Raw genomic sequence first — 21042 nt, 5'->3', positions numbered from 1 at the left:
CATGCTACATACATACTACATGCATGCTACATACATACTACATGCTACATACATACCACATACATGCTACATATATACTACATGCATGCTACATACATACTGCATGCTACATGCATGCTACATACATACTGCATGCTACATGCATGCTACATACATACTACATACATACCACATATATACTACATACATACAATACATTCATACAATACATACATAGACATACAGTACATATAACATAGAGTAACATACTTACCAATACTTGTCACATTGTTCCCCGAAGCCATTGTCGTCTACGGAATAAATATTAACATAACAAACCACAAAAATACTCACCCACGATCCGAAGCAGTCCACGAGTGTGTCCCACGACGATCTTGGGTAGAGAACTGCAGCATCAGCTGTTGCTGCCGTTCTCTACGGGCTGCAGGAATCCAATGACGGAAGGTAGGTATCCTTCCGCACTGTATTCCTCCGCCACTTAAAAAAAAAAAAAGTCCCTAGTCTCACTTTATGCCATTGCTGTGTGGGAATTTCCCACACAGCAATGGCATAAAGTGAGACTAGGGACTTTTTATTTTTTAAGTGGCGGAGGAATACAGTGCGGAAGGATACCTACCTTCCGTCATTGGATTCCTGCAGCCCGTAGAGAACGGCAGCATCATCTGATGCTGCAGTTCTCTACCCAAGATCGTCGTGGGACACACTCGTGGACTGCTTCGGATCGTGGGTGAGTATTTTTGTGGTTTGTTATGTTAATATTTATTCCGGAAAGACAATGGCTTCGGGGAACAATGTGACAAGTATTGGTAAGTATGTTACTCTATGTTATATGTACTGTATGTCTATGTATGTATTGTATGAATGTATTGTATGTATGTAGTATATATGTGGTATGTATGTAGCATGTAGTATGTATGTAGTATGTATGTAGCATGCATGTAGCATGTAGTATGTATGTAGCATGCATGTAGTATATATGTAGTATGTATGTAGCATGCATGTAGTATATATGTAGCATGTATGTAGTATGTATGTGGTATGTATGTAGCATGTAGTATGTATGTAGTATATATGTGGTATGTATGTAGTATGTATGTAGTATATATGTGGTATGTATGTAGTATGTATGTAGTATATATGTAGTATGTATGTAGTATATATGTAGTATGTATGTAGCATGCATGTAGTATGTATGTAGTATGTATGTAGTATATATGTAGCATGTAGTATGTATGTAGTATGTATGTGGTATGTATGTAGCATGTAGTATATATGTAGCATGTATGTAGTATGTATGTGGTATGTATGTAGCATGTAGTATATATGTAGCATGCATGTAGTATGTATGTAGTATGTATGTAGTATATATGTAGTATGTATGTAGCATGCATGTAGTATGTATGTAGCATGTATGTAGTATGTATGTAGTATATATGTAGTATGTATGTAGCATGTAGTATGTATGTAGTATTTTTTTTTTTTTATTTTTTTTTTTAACATTTAACACATTAGCCGGATGATGGGACTACTACTGTCCCATCATTGGCTAATGTGTCAATCACTGTCATGGTAGCAGGCATCGCCCGATGGGACTTGTAGTCCCATCGGACGATGCTTGCACAGACCCCCGGACATCAGCACAGCCCCCCGGCAGGCCGGCACAGACCCCCACAGGGTGCACAGACCACCGGCAGGCCGGCACAGCCCCCCGGCAGGCCGGTACAGACCCCGGGCAGTCCACACAGCCCCCCGGCAGGCCGGCACAGCCCCCCGGCAGGCCGGCAGAGACCCCCGGAAGGCCCGAAATGACGGCGCATCATGATGCGCACACACCGCGCATCATGATGACGTCAGGCCGTCAATCAACTGAACTTCCGATTCCGATGCCGAATTCCGATATTGAAAAAATATCGGAAGTCGGTATCGGAATTCCGATACAGCAAGTATCGGCCGATACCCGATACTTGCGGTATCGGAATGCTCAACACTAGACAGAAGACATCATTCCTGTGCAGATACAGGTGGTCTGCTCTGAGGGAAATTATGAATGACTGCTGGAGGAGAAACGGTATCCTGTACCATCCATATTAAGAGGGATCCAGAGAAGCCCCATTGAAGTGCTATCTCGGACTGGACCCTGAGGCTACAGAACTGTAAGTCCCTGACTTTTGGGCTCGGCATCGGCTGAAAAGACGCGGATCCTTGTATTTGTTGAACTTTTTGGCGTCGAAGATTTTTGGGACTGGCTGCAGCCAATGCAAATCATAGGCCTGTGTGATGATCTACCACAGGTTAATGGTACCGTATCAATAGATACCCGGTTATCCCCAGATTCAGTATAAGAATGTCTGTTATATTGATATATATTATTATGATAGGTTTTGTTAAGTTTATACTCAGTGTGCCATTCCAGGGGTTCCCATAAGACCACTATATCTGATTTACACCTGTTTTTCACATATACAGTCATGGTCAAAAGTATTGACACCCCTGCAATTCTGTCAGATAATACTCAGTTTCTTCCTGAAAATGATTGCAAACACAAATTCTTTGGTATTATTATCTTCATTTAATTTGTCTTAAATGAAAAAACACAAAAAGAATTGTCCTAAAGCCAAATTGGATATAATTCCACACCAAACATAACAAAGGGGGTGGACAAAAGTATTGGCACTGTTCGAAAAATCATGTGATGCTTCTCTAATTTGTGTAATTAACAGCACCTATAACTTACCTGTGGCACCTAACAGGTGTTGGCAATAACTAAATCACACTTGCAGCCAGTTAACATGGATTAAAGTTGACTCATCCTCTGTCCTGTGTCCTTGTGTGTACCACATTGAGCATGGAGAAAAGAAAGAAGACCAAAGAACTGTCTGAGGACTTGAGAAACCAAATTGTGAGGAAGCATGAGCAACCTCAAGGCTACAAGTCCATCTCCAAAGACCTGAATGTTCCTGTGTCTACCGTGCGCAGTGTCATCAAGAAGTTTAAAGCCCATGGCACTGTGGCTAACCTCCCTAGATGTGGCCGGAAAAGAAAAATTGACAAGAGATTTCAATGCAAGATTGTGCGGATGTTGGATAAAGAACCTCCACTAACATCCAAACAAGTTCAAGCTGCCCTGCAGTCCGAGGGTACAACGGTGTCAACCCGTACTATCCGTCGGCATCTGAATGAAAAGGGACTGTATGGTAGGAGACCCAGGAAGACTCCACTTCTTACCCCGAGACATAAAAAAGCCAGGCTGGAGTTTGCCAAAACTTACCTGAAAAAGCCTAAAACATTTTGGAAGAATGTTCTCTGGTCAGATGAGACAAAAGTAGAGCTTTTAGGGCAAAAGCATCAACATAGAGTTTACAGGAGAAAAAAGAGGCATTCAAAGAAAAGTACACGGTCCCTACAGTCAAACATGGCGGAGGTTCCCTGATGTTTTGGGGTTGCTTTGCTGCCTCTGGCACTGGACTGCTTGACCGTGTGCATGGCATTATGAAGTCAGAAGACTACCAACAAATTTTGCAGCATAATTTAGAGCCCAGTGTGAGAAAGCTGGGTCTACCTCAGAGGTCATGGGTCTTCCAGCAGGACAATAACCCAAAACACACTTCAAAAAGCACTAGAAAATGGTTTGAGAGAAAGCACTGGAGACTTCTAAGGTGGCCAGCAATGAGTCCAGACCTGAATCCCATAGAACACCTGTGGAGAGATCTAAAAATGGCAGTTTGGAGAAGGCACCCTTCAAATATCAGGGACCTGGAGTAGTTTGCCAAAGAAGAATGGTCTAAAATTCCAGCAGAGCATTGTAAGAAACTCATTGATGGTTACCGGAAGCGGTTGGTCGCAGTTATTTTGGCTAAAGGTTGTGCAATCAAGTATTAGGCTGAGGGTGCCAATACTTTTGTCTGGCCCATTTTTGGAGTTTTGTGTGAAATGATCAATGTTTTGCTTTTTGCTTCATTCTCTTTTGTGTTTTTTCATTTAAGACAAATTAAATGAAGATAATAATACCAAAGAATTTGTGTTTGCAATCATTTTCAGGAAGAAACTGAGTATTATCTGACAGAATTGCAGGGGTGTCAATACTTTTGGCCATGACTGTAACCTTGTTTGACCTTTTGTTAGGTAAATTTCTTCTAAAACCTCAGTGTAATACACTTAAAGTGGAAACTTTGGGATTGGCACATTGACTTCTGCCCTGGCTGAATGAGTGTAAATAATAGGGGAATCTCAGGCTGTTTCATACAATACTGAATTTCACTTCAACTCTTATTCCAGTAAAGGAAGTATTTTTATTTCTGCCTCTGTCTCGGTTTGTGACTCACTGGATGTTATTCGCACCTCTGGTCTTTACACACTGCATTTTAAAATGGAGATAAAAGTTCCCCATTCTTCAGATTGTTGCGGTTTCCAGTGGTTAGATTATCCAAGAGTGAGCGGTGGGTCTGTGGAAGGTTTGAGGGGTGGAGCCTGGGTGAAGTCTGAAGGGGGCCAAAAAATGTTGCCTGTATGGGGCCCTGAATTTCCTGGTGGTAACCCTGATGTCCAGCCTCTATTGCACTGTCATTGAGGAGATTCAATTTGGCCAGTGACTTTGTCCTCCCAAGCAGATCAGGTTATCTACTTAAAGCATGGAAAAACTAGCTTTAATTGCCCATTCTTACCTGGGAATTTAGTCAGTCCCTGTCTACCATGTCATCTATACTGTAGTACAACTGCTGCTGGGGCTACTATTGCTAGCCATACATTACCAGAAAATTTGTTGCCTGCTCTGCCCTATTTTTCTTCCATGTGGCATCTGACGCTGCCAATGCACAGCCACGCCTGCCACACATTTCCTGGCAGCCCACTAAGATTTAGGCCCCTTTCAAACGTCCGTGTCTCCGGTACGTGTGGTGACAGTTTTCACACGTACCGGAGACACGTACACACGTAGACCCATTCAAATGAATGAGTCTATGCACATGTCAGTGTGCTTCCTTGGACCATGTGTCCGTGGGCAAAACACGCTGACCTGTCTGTTTTGGCCTTCATCACAGACAGCAAAACATCCTGTACACTTGCACACGGAGAACACACATTGATGTCCTCCGTGTGACACGGACAGCCAACGGGAAAGAAGCGCTACTATAAGCGCTGTTCCCCAGCGGCTGGTACTGAAGCTGGCTGTCACCATTCTCCCTTTCTCTGCCAGAGAGCAGAGGAGAATGATGAGCACTACGAGTATATTAAAGTCCGAACAACAGCAGGTGGTGGCTTTTGGGACTGTTAACCCCATCATCCGACACCTGCTGTCGCTAATAACAGTGACAGTAGGTGCGGATGATCGGGGTTTTCCACAGCCCACATATGCTGTCGTTCAGAATTTAATATATCGCTCATCATTCTCCTCTACTTGCTGGCAGAGCAGGGGAGAATGAAGACAACCAGCTTCAGCACCAGCTGCCGGGGAACAGCGCTTCTCTGCACAGCTTACTTCATTGTATCTTAAATGGAACCTGTCAGCAGGATTGTGCACAGTAACCTAGACACAGTGTCAGGTCGGCACCGTTATACTGATTAAAATGATACCTTGGTTGATGAAATCCGTCTTGTGGTCGTTGTTTAACCCCTTAACCCCCAGAGGTATTTTCATTTTTTTATTTTTTTCTCCCCTTCTTCCCAGAGCCATAACGTTTTTATTTTTCTGTCAATATGGCTATGTGAGGGCTTTTTTTTTGTGGGACGAGTTGTACTTTTGAGCGTCACCATTGGTTTTAAAATATCGTGTACGGGAAAATGTGAAAAAAAATTCCAAGTGCGGTGAAATTGCAAAAAAGTGCAATACCACAGTTGTTTTTTAAGGTTTTTTTTACCATGTTCACTAAATGCTAAAACTGACCTGCCATTATGATTCTCCAGGTCATTACCAGTTCATAGACACCAAACATGTCTAGATTCTTTTTTATCTAAGTGGAGAAAAAACAACTTTTTAAAAAAAAAATGCACCATTTTCCGATACCCATAGAATCTCCATTTTTCGTGATCTCGGCTTGGGTGGATATTTTTTTGTGCTCTGAGCTGATGTTTTTAATTGTACCATTTTGGTGCAGAAACGATGTTTTGATCACCTGTTATTGCATTTTAATGCAATGATGCGGTGATCAAAAAACGTAATTCTGGCATATTGACTTTTTCCTCATTATGCTATGTAGCGATTGGGTTAATTCTTTTTTATATTGATTGGGCAATTCTGAAAGTGGCAATACCAAATATGTGTATGTTTGATTTTTTTATTGTTTTATATTAAATGGTGTGAAAGGGGGGTGATTTGAACTTTTATATATTTTTTATTTTTGAAATTTATTAAAACTTTTTTTTTGCTTTTGACATGCTTCAATAGTCTACATAGGAGACTAGAATATGCCATTACCCAATTGCCTCTGCTAGATACAGGCGATAATCAGAATTGCTGACTTGCTCAAAGCAATCCGGCAGGGAAAAACATAGAGGTCTGTTGGAGACCTATGGTTGTCATGCCAAACCAACAGTGACCCGTGGTCATGTGACACTGGCGGCGATAGGCTGGATTTCCGGTGCACTTGCATTTAACTAGTTAACAGCTGCGAGTGGATCGCAATTCCCCCATGGCTGTTATAGGCACAAGTCAGCTGTTCAAAACAGCTGACATGTGCCAGTAAAGATGTTGGCTCAGCGCCGGAGCCCACATCAAATTGAGGGAGTCCGACATTGGCATACTATTCCGCCCGATGTCGGAAAGGGGTTAATCTTTATTTTCAGTTTTGAGTTAATGATATGCTCGTGCTTCGGGGAACAGGCAGAATGCCTATTTATCCATAAATTCCTAAAAAAAATCAGTTTGAAAATGGCGCCGGCCGCACCTGTGCAGTAGCAGCTATCATCGATCCTGCGGCGTCATCTTGTTAGAAAAAAAAATACCCTCCTCAATGTGGCGCCATGGCAGGTGCCATTCTCAAACTGATTTTATTTTAGTAATTTATGGATAAAATGAAAGAAGAAGATTACATGCACATTAAAAATGCGATCATGCCACCTCTGGTGCCTGCCTGCGGAAGGGAATTTTTTTTCAAGATTTTATATATATATATATATATATATATATATATATAGTAAACTAGGGGGCATGTCACTGTTTGCAGCATTTCATCGTTAAAAAGAACCTGTCAGCAGGATTGTGCTGTGTAACCTACAGAGAGTGTCGGGTTGGAGTGTCGGAAGCCATACAGATGACTACCTAAGTAGAGCACCACATGAAGATCCCCTCCCAGGAACGCCCTGCAGCACGAGTATATCATTAACTCAAAACTGAAAATAAAGATTAGACAAATTGCTTCACCAAGATATCATTTTAATCAGTATAACGGCACCAACCTGACACTGTCTGTAGATTACTGTGCACAATCCTGCTGACAGGTTCCCTTTAACTTTAAAACAGCTAACCTGTTTCTGGTCCCCAAATATAGAGAACATATTTAGAGGGTTGTGTTTCTTTATTGTGCAAGGCAAAAAACTCTTGATACTACCTAAACACAGATAATTTTTGCTCTACAGTCATGGCCAAAAGTTTTGAGAATGACACAAATATTAATTTTTACAAAGTCTACTGCTTCATTTTTTCTAATGGCAATTTGCATATACTCCAGAATGTTATAAAGAGTGATCAGCTTAACACCAATTACTTGCAAAGTCAATATTTGCCTAGAAAATGAACTTTATCCCCCAAAACACATTTCAACATCATTGCAGCCCTGCCATAAAAGGACCAGCTAACATCGCTTCAGTGATTGCTCCATTAACACAGGTGTGGGTGTTGATGAGGACTGGGCTGGAGATCAATCTGTCATGATTAAGTAAGTGACACCACTGGACACTTTAAAAGGAGGCTGGTGCTTGGCATCATTGTTTCTCTTCTGTTAAAGGGAAGGTGCCATCCAAAAAAATTTTTTTCAGCAATTGAAAAAATGTAAAGAATTAATGTTTACATTTTCTTAAAAAATTATCATTTGCTTTTAATTTTGCAAAATATGAAAAATAATTTTAAAGTTTGGCATTTCCACTTGTTAACACTAGGGGGAGCAGCTACTGAAATCTGGCACAAAAACCTATGACATCTAGGAACACAGTGAGCAGCCATTTTGATGGGGCCTGCAAAGTTACTGACTGTCTTTGCATGTAAAGTCTGGATCAGAACAGGCCATCAATCAGCAGAAGTGTTTCCTGGATTTCTGTGGAGCAGACAAGCAGACGGTCCATCCATGTGTATAAAACACAGCGCTCTATGTACAATCCCTGGCACCGAACAGGGTGCCCCCCACAGACCAGCACACTGCTCTCCTGAAATACTCTGTGCTGCTGTCACCCTGCTCCTTCCTCCATATATCAGGCGCCTGTCGCCTCACTTTCACACATCGCCAGGACAGGATCTGAGGAGAGGAATGGGGTCTTCGGTCACCGAGGATAGCAGGCAGCAAGATTCTGGGAGCAGGGTGACAGCAGCACAGACTATTTCAGGAGAGCGGTGTGTTGGTCTATGGGGGGCACAGATGGAGATATATGGGGAGGAGCAGGGTGACAGCAGCACAGAGTATTTCAGGAGAGCAGTGTGCTGGTCTATGAGGGGCACAGAGGGAGATATATGGGGAGGAGCAGGGTGACAGCAGCACACAGTATTTCAGGAGAGCAGTGTGCTGGTCTATGGGGGGCACACAGAGAGATATATGGTAGAGGGAGCAGAGTGACAACAGCACAGAGTATTTCAGGAAAGCAGTGCGCTGGTCTATGGGGGGCACAGAGGGAGATGTATGGGAGAGGAGTAGGGTGACAGCAGCACAGAGTATTTCAGGAGAGCAGTGTGCTGGTCTATGGGGGGCACAGAGGGAGATATATGGGTGAGGAGCAGGGTGACAGCAGCACAGAAATCCAGGAAACATTTCTGCTGATTGATGGCCTGTTCTGATCCAGACTTTGCAGGCAAAGACCCCATTCCCCTCCTCAGATCCTGTCCTGGCGATGTGTGAAAGCGAGGCGACAGGCGCAGTCCGGGGTGACGCTGGGAAGCAGGATGGGGGAAATGTAGCCATACAATAACGATAAAAATGAGACCCCTCTCTTCAGCTGCCTCACCAGCCCTCCCCTGACTGCACCTATTACCCCTGACCCGTGTGCAGGTGCTCAGCCAGAACCACCCTAGAATGGGTCCCCTTTTAGCAGATAATACTGCCATAGTGTTCTCACATAATACCGCCATATACTTCACACATAATGCCGCCATATAGTTCATACCACCATGTAGATCACACATAAAACCAGCAGGGTGACAGCAGCACAGAGTATTTCAGGAGAGCAGTATCACACGGGATAGGATTAGATACACAGCTCAGCAGGCAGCATCACACAGGAGAGGATTAGATACATGGCTCAGCAGTCAGCATCACACAGGATAGGATTAGATACACGGCTCAGCAGTCAGTATCACACAGGATAGGATTAGATGCACGGCTCAGCAGACAGTATCACACAGGAGAGGATTAGATACACGGCTCAGCAGTCAGTATCACACAGGAGAGGATTAGATGCACGGCTCAGCAGTCAGTATCACACAGGAGAGGATTAGATACACGGCTCAGCAGTCAGCATCACACAGGATAGGATTAGATACACGGCTCAGCAGTCAGCATCACACAGGATAGGATTAGATACACGGCTCAGCAGGCAGCATCACACAGGATAGGATTAGATACACGGCTCAGCAGTCAGCATCACACAGGGGAGGATTAGATACACGGCTCAGCAGTCAGTATCACACAGGGGAGGATTAGATACACGGCTCAGCAGTCAGCATCACACAGGAGAGGATTAGATACACGGCTCAGCAGTCAGCATCACACAGGGGAGGATTAGATACACAGCTCAGCAGTCAGTATCACACAGGAGAGGATTAGATACACAGCTCAGCAGTCAGTATCACACAGGATAGGATTAGATACACGGCTCAGCAGGCAGTATCACACAAGACAGTATTACAGATATGCCTACACTGGTGAAACTTCCAGCCCCCCCCAATTATACACTGTATATAGTCTTATACGCTGTATAAGTCACTGTCCTCCTCAGACAGCCATAAAAGCTGTCATAAAAAGGAAGGTGTCAGATTACCGGAGATCACTGGGGCTGTGAGTGAGGAGGTGGAGACAGAGCAGAAGAACACAGTAGAGCAGGAAGCACAGGGCCGAGCCTGGAGTAAGCAGGACAGAGGAGCATAGAGGAAAGTCACCCGCACTCACCACTCTCCATCCTCTGGCTCCAGTGAGCGCTTCTCTCCTCTGCTGTCCACTTTCTCCATATCTACAGCCTCTTCTCATAATTCAGGGCCTGTTATGCCACAAGTGGTCCTGTGATAGAGGGTAAGTGGAGCTCAGCAGATAGCACTGGGCTACAGTAAAATGGCGCCCAGTCACACCTACAGCAGTGAATGGTGCAGCCCACAGGGGCGTGCCCAGTTCACTGCTAATGAGGCTGCAATGTGGGGTCGGGAACCGACCGCAGTCTCCAATGTCCAGGGACGGCCATATTTGCAGACTGTATGAGTCCTCCACAGATCTGCAAATCAAGATGGCAGCGCCCAGTGGCTACATTAAAACATTATTACAAACAAACCATAAATCCTGGTTAGTACAACATTTGCTGAAACAACATGTTTTGTTACTTATTATTTTTTTGCAAATTATATAAAATTGCGGCACCTTCCCTTTAACCATGGTTATCTCTAAAGAAACACATGCAGTCATCATTGCACTGCACAAAAATGGCCTAACAGGGAAGAGTATCGCAGCTAGAAAGATTGCACCTCAGTCAACAATCTATCGCATCATCAAGAACTTCAAGGAGAGAGGTTCCCTTGTTGCCAAAAAGGCTCCAGGGCGCCCAAGAAAGACCAGCAAGCGCCAGGACCGTCTCTTAAAAGTGTTTCAGCTGCGGGATCGGGCTACCAGCAGTGCAGAGCTTGCTCAGGAATGGCAGCAGGCAGGTGTGAGTGCATCTGCACGCACTGTGAGGCGGAGACTCTTGGAGCAAGGCCTGGTCTCAAGGAGGGCAGCAAAGAAGCCACTTCTCTCCAGGAAAAACATCATGGACAGACTGATATTCTGCAAGAGGTACAGGGAGTGGACTGCTGAGGACTGGGGTAAAGTCATTTTCTATGATGAATCCCCTTTTCGATTGTTTGCGACATCTGGAAAATGGCTTATTCGGAGAAGACCAGGTGAGCGCTACCACCAATCTTGTCTCATGCCAACTGTCAAGCATCCTGAAACCATTCATGTGTGGGGTTGCTTCTCAGCCAAGGGAATGGACTCTCTCTCAGTCTTGCCTAAAAACACAGCCATGAATAAAGAATGGTACCAGAATGTCCTCCAAGAGCAACTTCTCCCAACCGTCCAAGAGCAGTTTGGCGATCAACAATGCCTTTTTCAACATGATGGAGCACCTTGCCATAAAGCAAAGGTGATGACTAAATGGCTCAGGGAACAAAACATAGAGATTTTGGGACCATGGCCTGGAAACTCCCCAGATCTTAATCCCATTGAGAACTTGTGGTCAATCATCAAGAGACGGGTGGACAAACAAAAACCTTCAAATTCAGACAAAATAAAAGCATTGATTTTGCAAGAATGGACTGCTATCAGTCAGGATTTGATCCAGAAGTTGATTGAGAGCATGCCAGGGAGAATTGCTGAGGTCCTGAAGAAGAAGGGTCAACACTGCAAATATTGACTTGCTGCATTAACTCATTCTAACTGTCAATATAACCTTTTGCTACTCATAATATGATTGCAATTATATTTCTGTATGTGATAAAAACATCTGACAAACACACATAAAAACCAGAGGCCAGCAGATCATGTGAAAATATAATATTTGTGTCATTCTCAAAACTTTTGGCCATGACTGTACTTTGTGCGAAAAAGATACCTCTTTCTCCATTTGCCCTACCTGTGTATAGACACAATCAAAGCAAGTATCTGCCCCCAAAAAACAATAACATTTGGAGAATTTTTACAATTTAAACAGCCTGAAAGTCTGATCCTGCAGTGTGTTATTGCCACCGGTTAACATCCATTTTTCATTAACCAGATAGTGTTAGGAGTCAGATTTCTGCCTCTCCTATGCTGAAATCTAGATCCTCACATTCTGCAGTCTCCTGCTCTTCACCTGCTGTAGAGGAGACTGCAGAGGAGATTGTCCTGTGGCAACTATCTCCAGAGGCTAAGTCCTTTACTCCATCTGAGCATGCTCATGGGACGAACTCCTATTGGAGTTCGGGAGTCAGGTGTTCAGGTCCTGTGTCGGATCCCATTGGCTCCTCTTGGAGACCTGGAGATTTCTGGAAGGTCCCCTTTGCTATAAAAAGCGTACATGGCTGTTCCGCCATGCGCTAGTTTATTCATACTTGCTGCTGTATGTTTGTGGATGGATGCATGGACTGGTGAATGACTCATTTGAAACCCCCCATTCCTCTGACACTACGTTTGTGAGAGTGACTGAGTTATTTCCAGCATCAGCGCCAGCGTGCCATTGCTCCACTGCCTCAGTAGCTTAGCGTCTGACATCGTGCTTGCGTTATCAGCTAACAGGCTCAGCATACTTTATTCCTGAAGTTGTTTCAGCAGCTCTGTGCCAATAACAGAGGCTGCTTGGTGCACTTGGGGGACATTAAACCCTGTGCACATTACTGCCAGATTGCTCTGTTGTCTCTTAGCTGTGGTTTTCCATCCTCCGCACGGTGGACCCCGAGTGGCGAAGGCACTTTATTTATATTTTTATTTAGTGCCTTCCGCCACTCCTAACAGATAGGATGAGGTCACTTGCATATTAATAAGGCTAGGAGACATCAGAATGCTATTTACATATTTTCCAGGCAAGTAATCTTTTCAGTAATGTGATTTAAAAAATTAAATTTAGTGCATTCACTGTAAATTGTATTTTTGCGAAAAATTTTGTGAATTTCAAACGATCCACTCATTTCTATTTAGAACAGTTTGTCATAATCTGTTTATTCTTCCACAGTAACTCTTGGTGTTGTTCATACAAATGAATGAAGTCACCATGCAGAACCAAGATCTTGTCGATTATCCACCACCACGATATGATGATATTCCTGCAATCGTAATGGGAAATGTAAACGTGGTTCCACCTACTCAACATTTATTGAACGAATGCTCCCAACCTCCTGAGTATGATACTCTTTCCGATCTACCAATATGGATTATACCTCTGCCAGATTCAGAGACGTCATTCAGTGCTGAGCACTGGGACACAGACTCTCAGATTCCTCTGCATAGCATGAGCTCATCTCCTCAATACCGGAGATCTAATGCTCTAACTTCACAAACATCTGAAACACCACTATTTTACTCTAAATTTTGGAAAAGTCCACCAGCAATTGTGGGGGTGAGTGAAGACCACAAGTCTAGAATAATAATAACTTTTAATAAATAAACCATTCCAAATTTGGTGATTGTGGATGAGAAGGCAACATACACCTATGTTGTATTGATGTGGATGTGGGACAAGATTTGTTTTAGGCACCTTTTGATAGTTTGAGATTTTCTCTGAAAAGCATTGTCTCAAGAATACATTCTAAAAAGTAACTTCTGTTTCATAAAATAATTGACATGTCATAATATGTCAAGAATTATGATGGGTGGAGGTCCTGGTATTGAGATCACCAGTGACAGCTAATACTGGATCACAGTGGTGATCAGCCGAGTGCCGTCTCCCTTCAACGTTATTTATCTGCTAAGATTTTCTTGGGTAGACAGTCTTAGTATTTTACTGGCTTAGGCCATCTTCACAAGCCTGTTTTTTATGTCCATAAGCTGTCCATTTTTTTTAGGACCACAAATACGGACACACACACACACACTCATTGTATTCAATGGTTGTGTGCACACACTCATTGTATTCAATGGTTGTGTGCACACACTCATTGCATTCAATGGTTGTGTGCACACGCCAAGTTTTGCACATGGGCCATGTGTCCATGTGAAAAACCCACAGAAATGTCCTTTTATTCCGGGACCACGGACTAAATGCGTGCTGCACACGTGAACATAGATGACATGTGGATAACATCCGTGACACGTCCCGGAATGAAATGCTCCGGTGGCATGCTCTGACATCTGGAAAAAGCTTTACAGTATACATAGTCCTCCACATAGAGTAATATACCTTATAGTCCTCCATATTGTATAATACACTCCCCATAAGCCTCCATATTTTATAATGCACAGCCCATATCCTCCTTATAGTATAATGAACCCCACATAATCCTCAATATAGTAAAATGCATCCCATAGTCCTCCATATTGTATAATGCACCCCCATCGTCCTCCATACAGTATAATACACTCTCAATACATATAGTATAATGCACAGTCCATATCTTCCCCATAGTATAATGCACCGCCAAAGTCCTCAATATAGTATAATGCATCCCACAGTGCTCCATATTGTATATTGCATCCCCATAGAACTCCATATAGTACAATGCACTCCCCATAGTAAAATGCACCCCATACTCCTCATATAGTATAATGCATTCCCCATAGTCCTTGATACAGTATAATGCAGGTTCCATATAGTACAAATAGTATAATGCACTCCCCAAAATCCTTTATAGAGAATAATGCAGCCCCCATAGTATAATGCGGCCCCCATGTAGTATAATGCACCCCATAGTCCACAATACAGTATAATGCAACCCCCTCACAGAGTATAATGCAGCCTTCTCAGAATATAATTCAGCCCCCCTCAGAGTGTAGTGCAGACCCCCTCAGAGTATAATGCAGCCACCCCATGGAGAATAATGCAGCCACCCCATGGAGAATAATGCAGCCACCCCATGGAGAATAATGCAGCCACCCCATGGAGAATAATGCAGCCACCCCATAGAGAATAATGCAGCCACCCCATAGAGAATAATGCATCCCCCTCAGAATATAGTGCAGTACCCTTAGAGTACAATTCAGTCCACTTCAGAGTATATTGCAGCCACCTAATAGAATATAAAGCAGTCACATCATAGAGTATAATGTAACCACTTCATAGAGTATAATGCAGCCTCCTCATAGAGTATACTGCTGCCCCTCAGTACTGCAGTATTATGGACACCACATACTCAATGATATGTATATGTATGTGTGTGTGTGTATATATATATATATATATATACATATAATATATATATATATATAATATATATATATAAATACAATACTCACCTCTCCCTGTTCCCCCACTGCTACAGTGTCTGCAACGCAGTTCAGCAGCTCCACTGCCCAGGACAGCATGGTGTGTGATGAAGTGACACTATTGTGTTCCCACTGAGTCACAGGCAGAAGGGGGATGATGGGATCGGGAGAGTCATCTGATGTCCTGTCCTCCATCATTGCTTTCAAGTTTATCGGCATCTATGATGCTGATACAGTTGAATTTTGGGGGGTCGGTGCTGGTGCTGGCGCCAGACCCCTCTGACTCATGGGCCTCATAGTGGCCACTTGGTGTGTCACTATTCGCAGCATGCCACCAGCTGGGGCCCCTTGGAGAGTGGTGACAATAGGCAAATGCCTAGTCTGCTTGCCTCTAATGCCATCCCTGCAATTAGTTAATTCAATGAAAATTCAACGCACACTCTGTATTTTTATGGTGATGCCAAAAAATATTTATTTACAGTTCGTGGGAACAGAAGAAGTAGAAATAGGTAAAGCGCAGAAGATTTTAAAGTGGCTATATTTGAGTGACTTTTCGACCTGTCCCAGGTCCTATTCATTACATCGTTGGTAGAATTAGTCATGTATGTATTGTAAGGGTTCCAATGGATTGTGATGAATAAGAAAATGCTCACACAAGAACTGAATTTCTAAATTGATTTACTTAATAAATGATAAGATTAAATAATAAACAATATAAAACTATAAATACATATGCATTAATCAGAAACAGGCATTATTCATACATTACATTATTCAGATATTCTCATCTCCATGTCCTCCCTCTGGTCTGTCCCATCTCTTTCTCTGTCTCTCTCTCTCTCTGCTCATCAGTACCCTCCTTTTATATGTAAAAACTTCTCCAAAGCCTTTGATGTCCCAAAGTAAATGTGAGACTTAAACAGTATCTATCCTTGGATGCCAGTGAGACGACCCCCTGAGGCCAAATAGATGAGATTTCACCAGTTGACAATCCATGGGGAAAGTTAACACACCCAATCTAATTATGGCAATGAAGGTCCTTTGTTGGTAGATAAGTGTAAGCCAGTTATTTGTTCTGCTTGGACAATTTGACCATCTGATTGAAACAAGTTTCAATGACCTTCTAGGAAGGTTCAAAGAGCTGAGTATAGCTGATTGAAACTATATCAATAGTTGGTATTAATTGGAGTGTTGAAACCATTAAAAATAAATCATAGTATACATTCCACCCCTTGGTTTCAATCACTTTAATTAATTAACCTGCCACTAAACTATACCATTTATCATTATTTGCATTGCTCATTTATATATATATTTTATTTATTTGCTACCAATAGAAAACCGCTTTGGTAAAAAATAACATCCTGGGCTTAAAACGGAAAAAATCAAAACAAAAATAACATTGGACCAACAGGTTATGAAATATCAAATGTCTGTAGAAATCTTCTTTCTTCGGATCTTCTTGACCGCAATTTTTAAATGGGTCTCTGTTGCAGGGAAGCACGGGGATTATTATGCCCTCATCACTTTGGGGTGACTTCACTACTTTCCCTGGTTAGCAAAAGGACAGACTCTAAAGAGCAATCTGTCCCTGGCCTTCATGACATTAACCCCTCGTTTCTCCAAAGCAATGGGTGAGGGAAGTGCAGGTGTCCATGGCTGAGCATAAGAGTACCTTTCATCTTCTATTGCTGCAGCTGTTCAGGGTCTCACTTTATATGCCATTTGCATCAGCTGGCAGTCATGAGGATTCACCCTGGCTGACGGTTCAGCATCATCTGGGCTCAGTCTCAGCGCTCAATTGGACATCTTCAGTCTACACACAAGACACAGCCTGCACTGAGGGAAAGTGAAGTTCACAATCATAAAGTTCCAAAGTCTTGGCAGAGCTAACTCAGTCCAAAGCAACAGTCCAAAATAACTCAGTCCTGGTGGCTTGTTTTCCACCCCTTGATCAAATGAATCAAACAAAATTACCGTAGGTTTGTTGGTCCAAATTGTGCCCAGAATGACCTTTGAAATTTTCTACTGTAGCAAATATTTCTACACCAGATAATAATACTACATAAAATATATATCACATGTGTATGGACTTATACACTGATCAAACACATCAAATTCATGTCAATAATTAGCAGTACAATCATGTTCATGGAGTTCACAAAATAATGTTACTACTAATCAGAATCAGTACAATTACATGTTAAGGAAAACCGAACCCAAACCAATTTGCTATTAACCCAATTGTAGCAAATTATTATTTTTACATAATATACACATTACATCAACACACACTCTGGCTTAACCTAATGCACTCATTCAGTAAGCAGGAGAGATTCTCATATATAGACACACACCCTTTGGGTACCCACACATTTGCATTGCATGACTCAGGCGTAGGTGAACAAAGCTATATAAAGACATTAACAAACTAGCATTCATTGAAATCATTTAACATATATATTTCAAAACCCAATTTGCACGGGAGCTCCCAAAAAATAAAAAAATGTTAAAACTCAAAAATAAATCATAAAATATCATCTTATATTATGTAGATGGACTCCTTTTTCACTACTGCAGGAATGAACTATTTACTGTGCACTGTATTTACATGTTAATTAAATGGCCAAGGTTTCTTCTTTCACTCCTGCAAACAAAAGGTTAATTACACACCCCACCCTCCAATCCAACATGTAATGGACTGAAAAAAAAAAAAGAAAAAAACAATTCCTTTAAAAACCAAGAATGCTAAACACAGTACAATTAAAATTCAGAAAATGAGCTCATAAAAAATTCAAAAAAATATACCAAATAAAAAAGTAAAAATAAAAATACCACGTGGATTTTTTCTTTGGCTGTGAACCAATTTTAATCAAGGGATATCCATGACAAATACACAAAGCACATACAGTGACAATACAACACTTAGTACAAATAAGTCATCTATTTATCTTGTCAACCCCCCAGTATATTATCAGTCATCTAACTTTAGGTCAGTCTCAAATTCATTGTCTGTATGGTCACTCCCTCTTTGCCTTGTATGGTTCTCTCATGGCTCCCACATACAGAATCATCTTATATCTGCTGTGGTCTTTTGCCTTTTAAAACATCAAGGTCTATTACAAACCCTCAGGTGAGGAATGCACATTTATGCATCACCAAGACCAAACCCAATTCATAGATCAGCCAGCGCATACGTCACAGTATGCTCACAGGAGAATTTATCATCATATATCAGCCAGCGCATACGTCACAGTATGCTCACATGAGTATTTCTGTAAGAAACTCTAGAATGAAACAAACATCATTAGACATCAAAAAATGGCAAAAACTGTTCAAACAACAATTTTCAGGGATATTCAATTACTTTTATAATTAGTCCAGGAGGGAATCTTGGCTGGGGGTGTAGTATGCCATGGTATTGGAAAACTGCAAGGGGCGGTTACAGTGGGGGGCTTTGCATGCCTCCATCAGGTGTCCCACCTCTATCTTTCCAACCCCCTATCTCATTTGTCGCCACCTTCTTGGGTCTGGCAAGTTGCAATTTACCTTTTCTCCTCAGATCTTGCCATCTCCTCAACAGGTCACTTATAGAGATCCCATCTATCTCCTGGAATGGAACTCCACTAGCTATCAGGTCACAAAACAACTCCGTCCTGCTCTTTCTAATTTGAGTATCATCCTCTTTTCTCCTTTCTTGATCTACTCTCTTTACTGTACTATTTGTTGATACTTTTGCTCTCTCAAGAGCAGATAGCTGGGAGATTAGATTGCGTGCTGTGTAGACATTAGTGGAATTTCCCATAAGTGCACTGAACATAGTGAACAATGGGGCTTTGTATGACGCTGGGGCACCTTCTATGAACTTATTCTTCATCAATACTGTCAATATTGCAGCATCTGGTCCCTTCCAATCCTCTACAACAGCAAAGTGATCATTCAGATCTGGCACAGGATTGCGAGTTATGCCACCTATACCTGCAATTTCTCTCAATCTCTGAACTCCATCTGCAAGAGTCTCCTATCGTGTCTGTGGTATTAATTCCATGGGAGAGTCATACACTTGTGCCACAGAATCCCTCACCAAATGCAGCAAAGAGAAAGTCTCTGTAGTGTCCCTTGTCCCTTGCACGTCTCATTTATAGACGCACCATAGGATCAGTACAAATACTACAAAGTCCTACTGCCTCAAGACGGTTCAAGATTATAGTATCGGCTCCCTGATCCCATAATCTGAGAATCCATGCTAACAAAGGTTCTCCTGCTTGCTGCCTGTACCTAGTAGCTAATTCTGATAATTCTCCTGCTGTATAATTCCTAGTTTCTTCGGTCATTGAAGCTTCTGCTCCTGTAGCTGTGTTTCCTGCATCCATCGTATCTCCACTACGCTGTGTGACTTCTCTCCTAGTTTTAGTAGTTACAATCGGTCTGGCTTGCTTTTCTTCCTCATCTGTCTCACTGTTACAGAAATCACATTCTAGCAAATCTGACCATTTCTCACGTGCAATCATGGTTCTAATCTGTGCAGTACAAATATCCGACACTGGCCGCTGTCTCCTCCTGCACCTATTCTTATTCACATTTTTCATTACATAAGCTTCAAAATTCCTTTGCATATTGTCATGCTGTTTCATTTGGTCTCTTAAGGCTGATTGCAAGCTAATCCTTTGCTCTATAGCTGTATGCAGCTCTAAATGCAAATGATCTATCTCCTCCTGTAAGCTTTGAGACACTTGCACAAAAATCCATCCAACAGCTGCTGCAGCTTTCTGCTCTTTTGCATCATACCTTGAGAGATCAAATTTTGCAGCCACTTCCTGGGGATTTGATAACCGCTGTCCCTCAATATATTTGTTACATTCCTGTGCCATTGGGGTCCACTTTCCTGGTAACACCCATTCTGGCAAAGATCTGACACTAGTCTCAACTGCTTTCCTACTCTTAACAAACTTATTCAATTTTGCAAACATTTTTATTCAAAACAATCCCACTTCTGACACCAATTTGTATTGTAAGGGTTCCAATGGATTGTAATGAATAAGAAAATGCTCACACAAGAACTGAATTTCTAAATTGATTTACTTAATAAATGATAAGATTAAATAATAAACAATATAAAAGTATAAATACATATGCATTAATCAGAAACAGGCATTATTCATACATTGCATTATTCAGATATTCTCATCTCCATGTCCTCTCTCTGGTCTGTCCCATCTCTTTCTCTGTGTCTCTCTCTCTCTCTGCTCATCAGTACCCTCCTTTTATATGTAAAAACTTCTCTAAAGCCTTTGATGTCCCAAAGTAAATGTGAGACTTAAACAGTATCTATCCTTGGATGCCAGTGAGACAACCCCCTGAGGCCAAATAGATGAGATTTCACCAGTTGACAATCCATGGGCAAAGTTAACACACCCAATCTAATTATGGCAATGAAGGTCCTTTGTTGGTAGATAAGTGTAAGCCAGTTATTTGTTCTGCTTGGACAATTTGACCATCTGATTGAAACAAGTTTCAATGACCTTCTAGGAAGGTTCCAAGAGCTGAATATAGTATAACTGATTGAAACTATATCAATAGTTGGTATTAATTGGAGTGTTGAAACCATTAAAAATAAATCATAGTATACAATGTAGATAGATGCAGTTTGTATGGGGCTATTTCCCTGGTCAAGGTAATGTGCAAAGTGAGCTGTATAGTCCCCAAGATGAGCGAAATATGGTAAATTACGCCATCGTTTGTCACTGCAGCGGTGTTCTCATGATAAAATCTG

The 21042-nt window shown here is 42.1% G+C and overlaps 1 protein-coding gene across 6 annotated transcripts in view; it reads left to right on the top strand.

The window, feature by feature from the left end:
- Window positions 1-21042, top strand: part of LOC141069329 (uncharacterized) — a 136575-nt gene that overhangs the window by 17408 nt on the left and 98125 nt on the right. For 5 of the 6 annotated variants that reach the window (XM_073558797.1, XM_073558799.1, XM_073558798.1 and 2 more), the window contains exon 2: window positions 13084-13467. In XM_073558797.1, the coding sequence (XP_073414898.1) occupies window positions 13108-13467 (360 nt within the window). In that variant the 5' untranslated portion in view covers window positions 13084-13107. Of the gene's footprint in view, window positions 1-1998; window positions 2154-13083; window positions 13468-21042 lie in introns of those variants that run through there. The other variant, XM_073558796.1, reaches the window with a different exon arrangement.

The sequence above is a fragment of the Dendrobates tinctorius genome, unplaced genomic scaffold (genome assembly GCF_039654945.1).
Source record: "Dendrobates tinctorius isolate UK_male_01 unplaced genomic scaffold, ASM3965494v1 ptg000258l, whole genome shotgun sequence".
NCBI lineage: Eukaryota > Metazoa > Chordata > Amphibia > Anura > Dendrobatidae > Dendrobates > Dendrobates tinctorius.
Note: the sequence above shows the minus strand (reverse complement) of the source record. Positions and strands in the feature narration are given on the sequence as shown.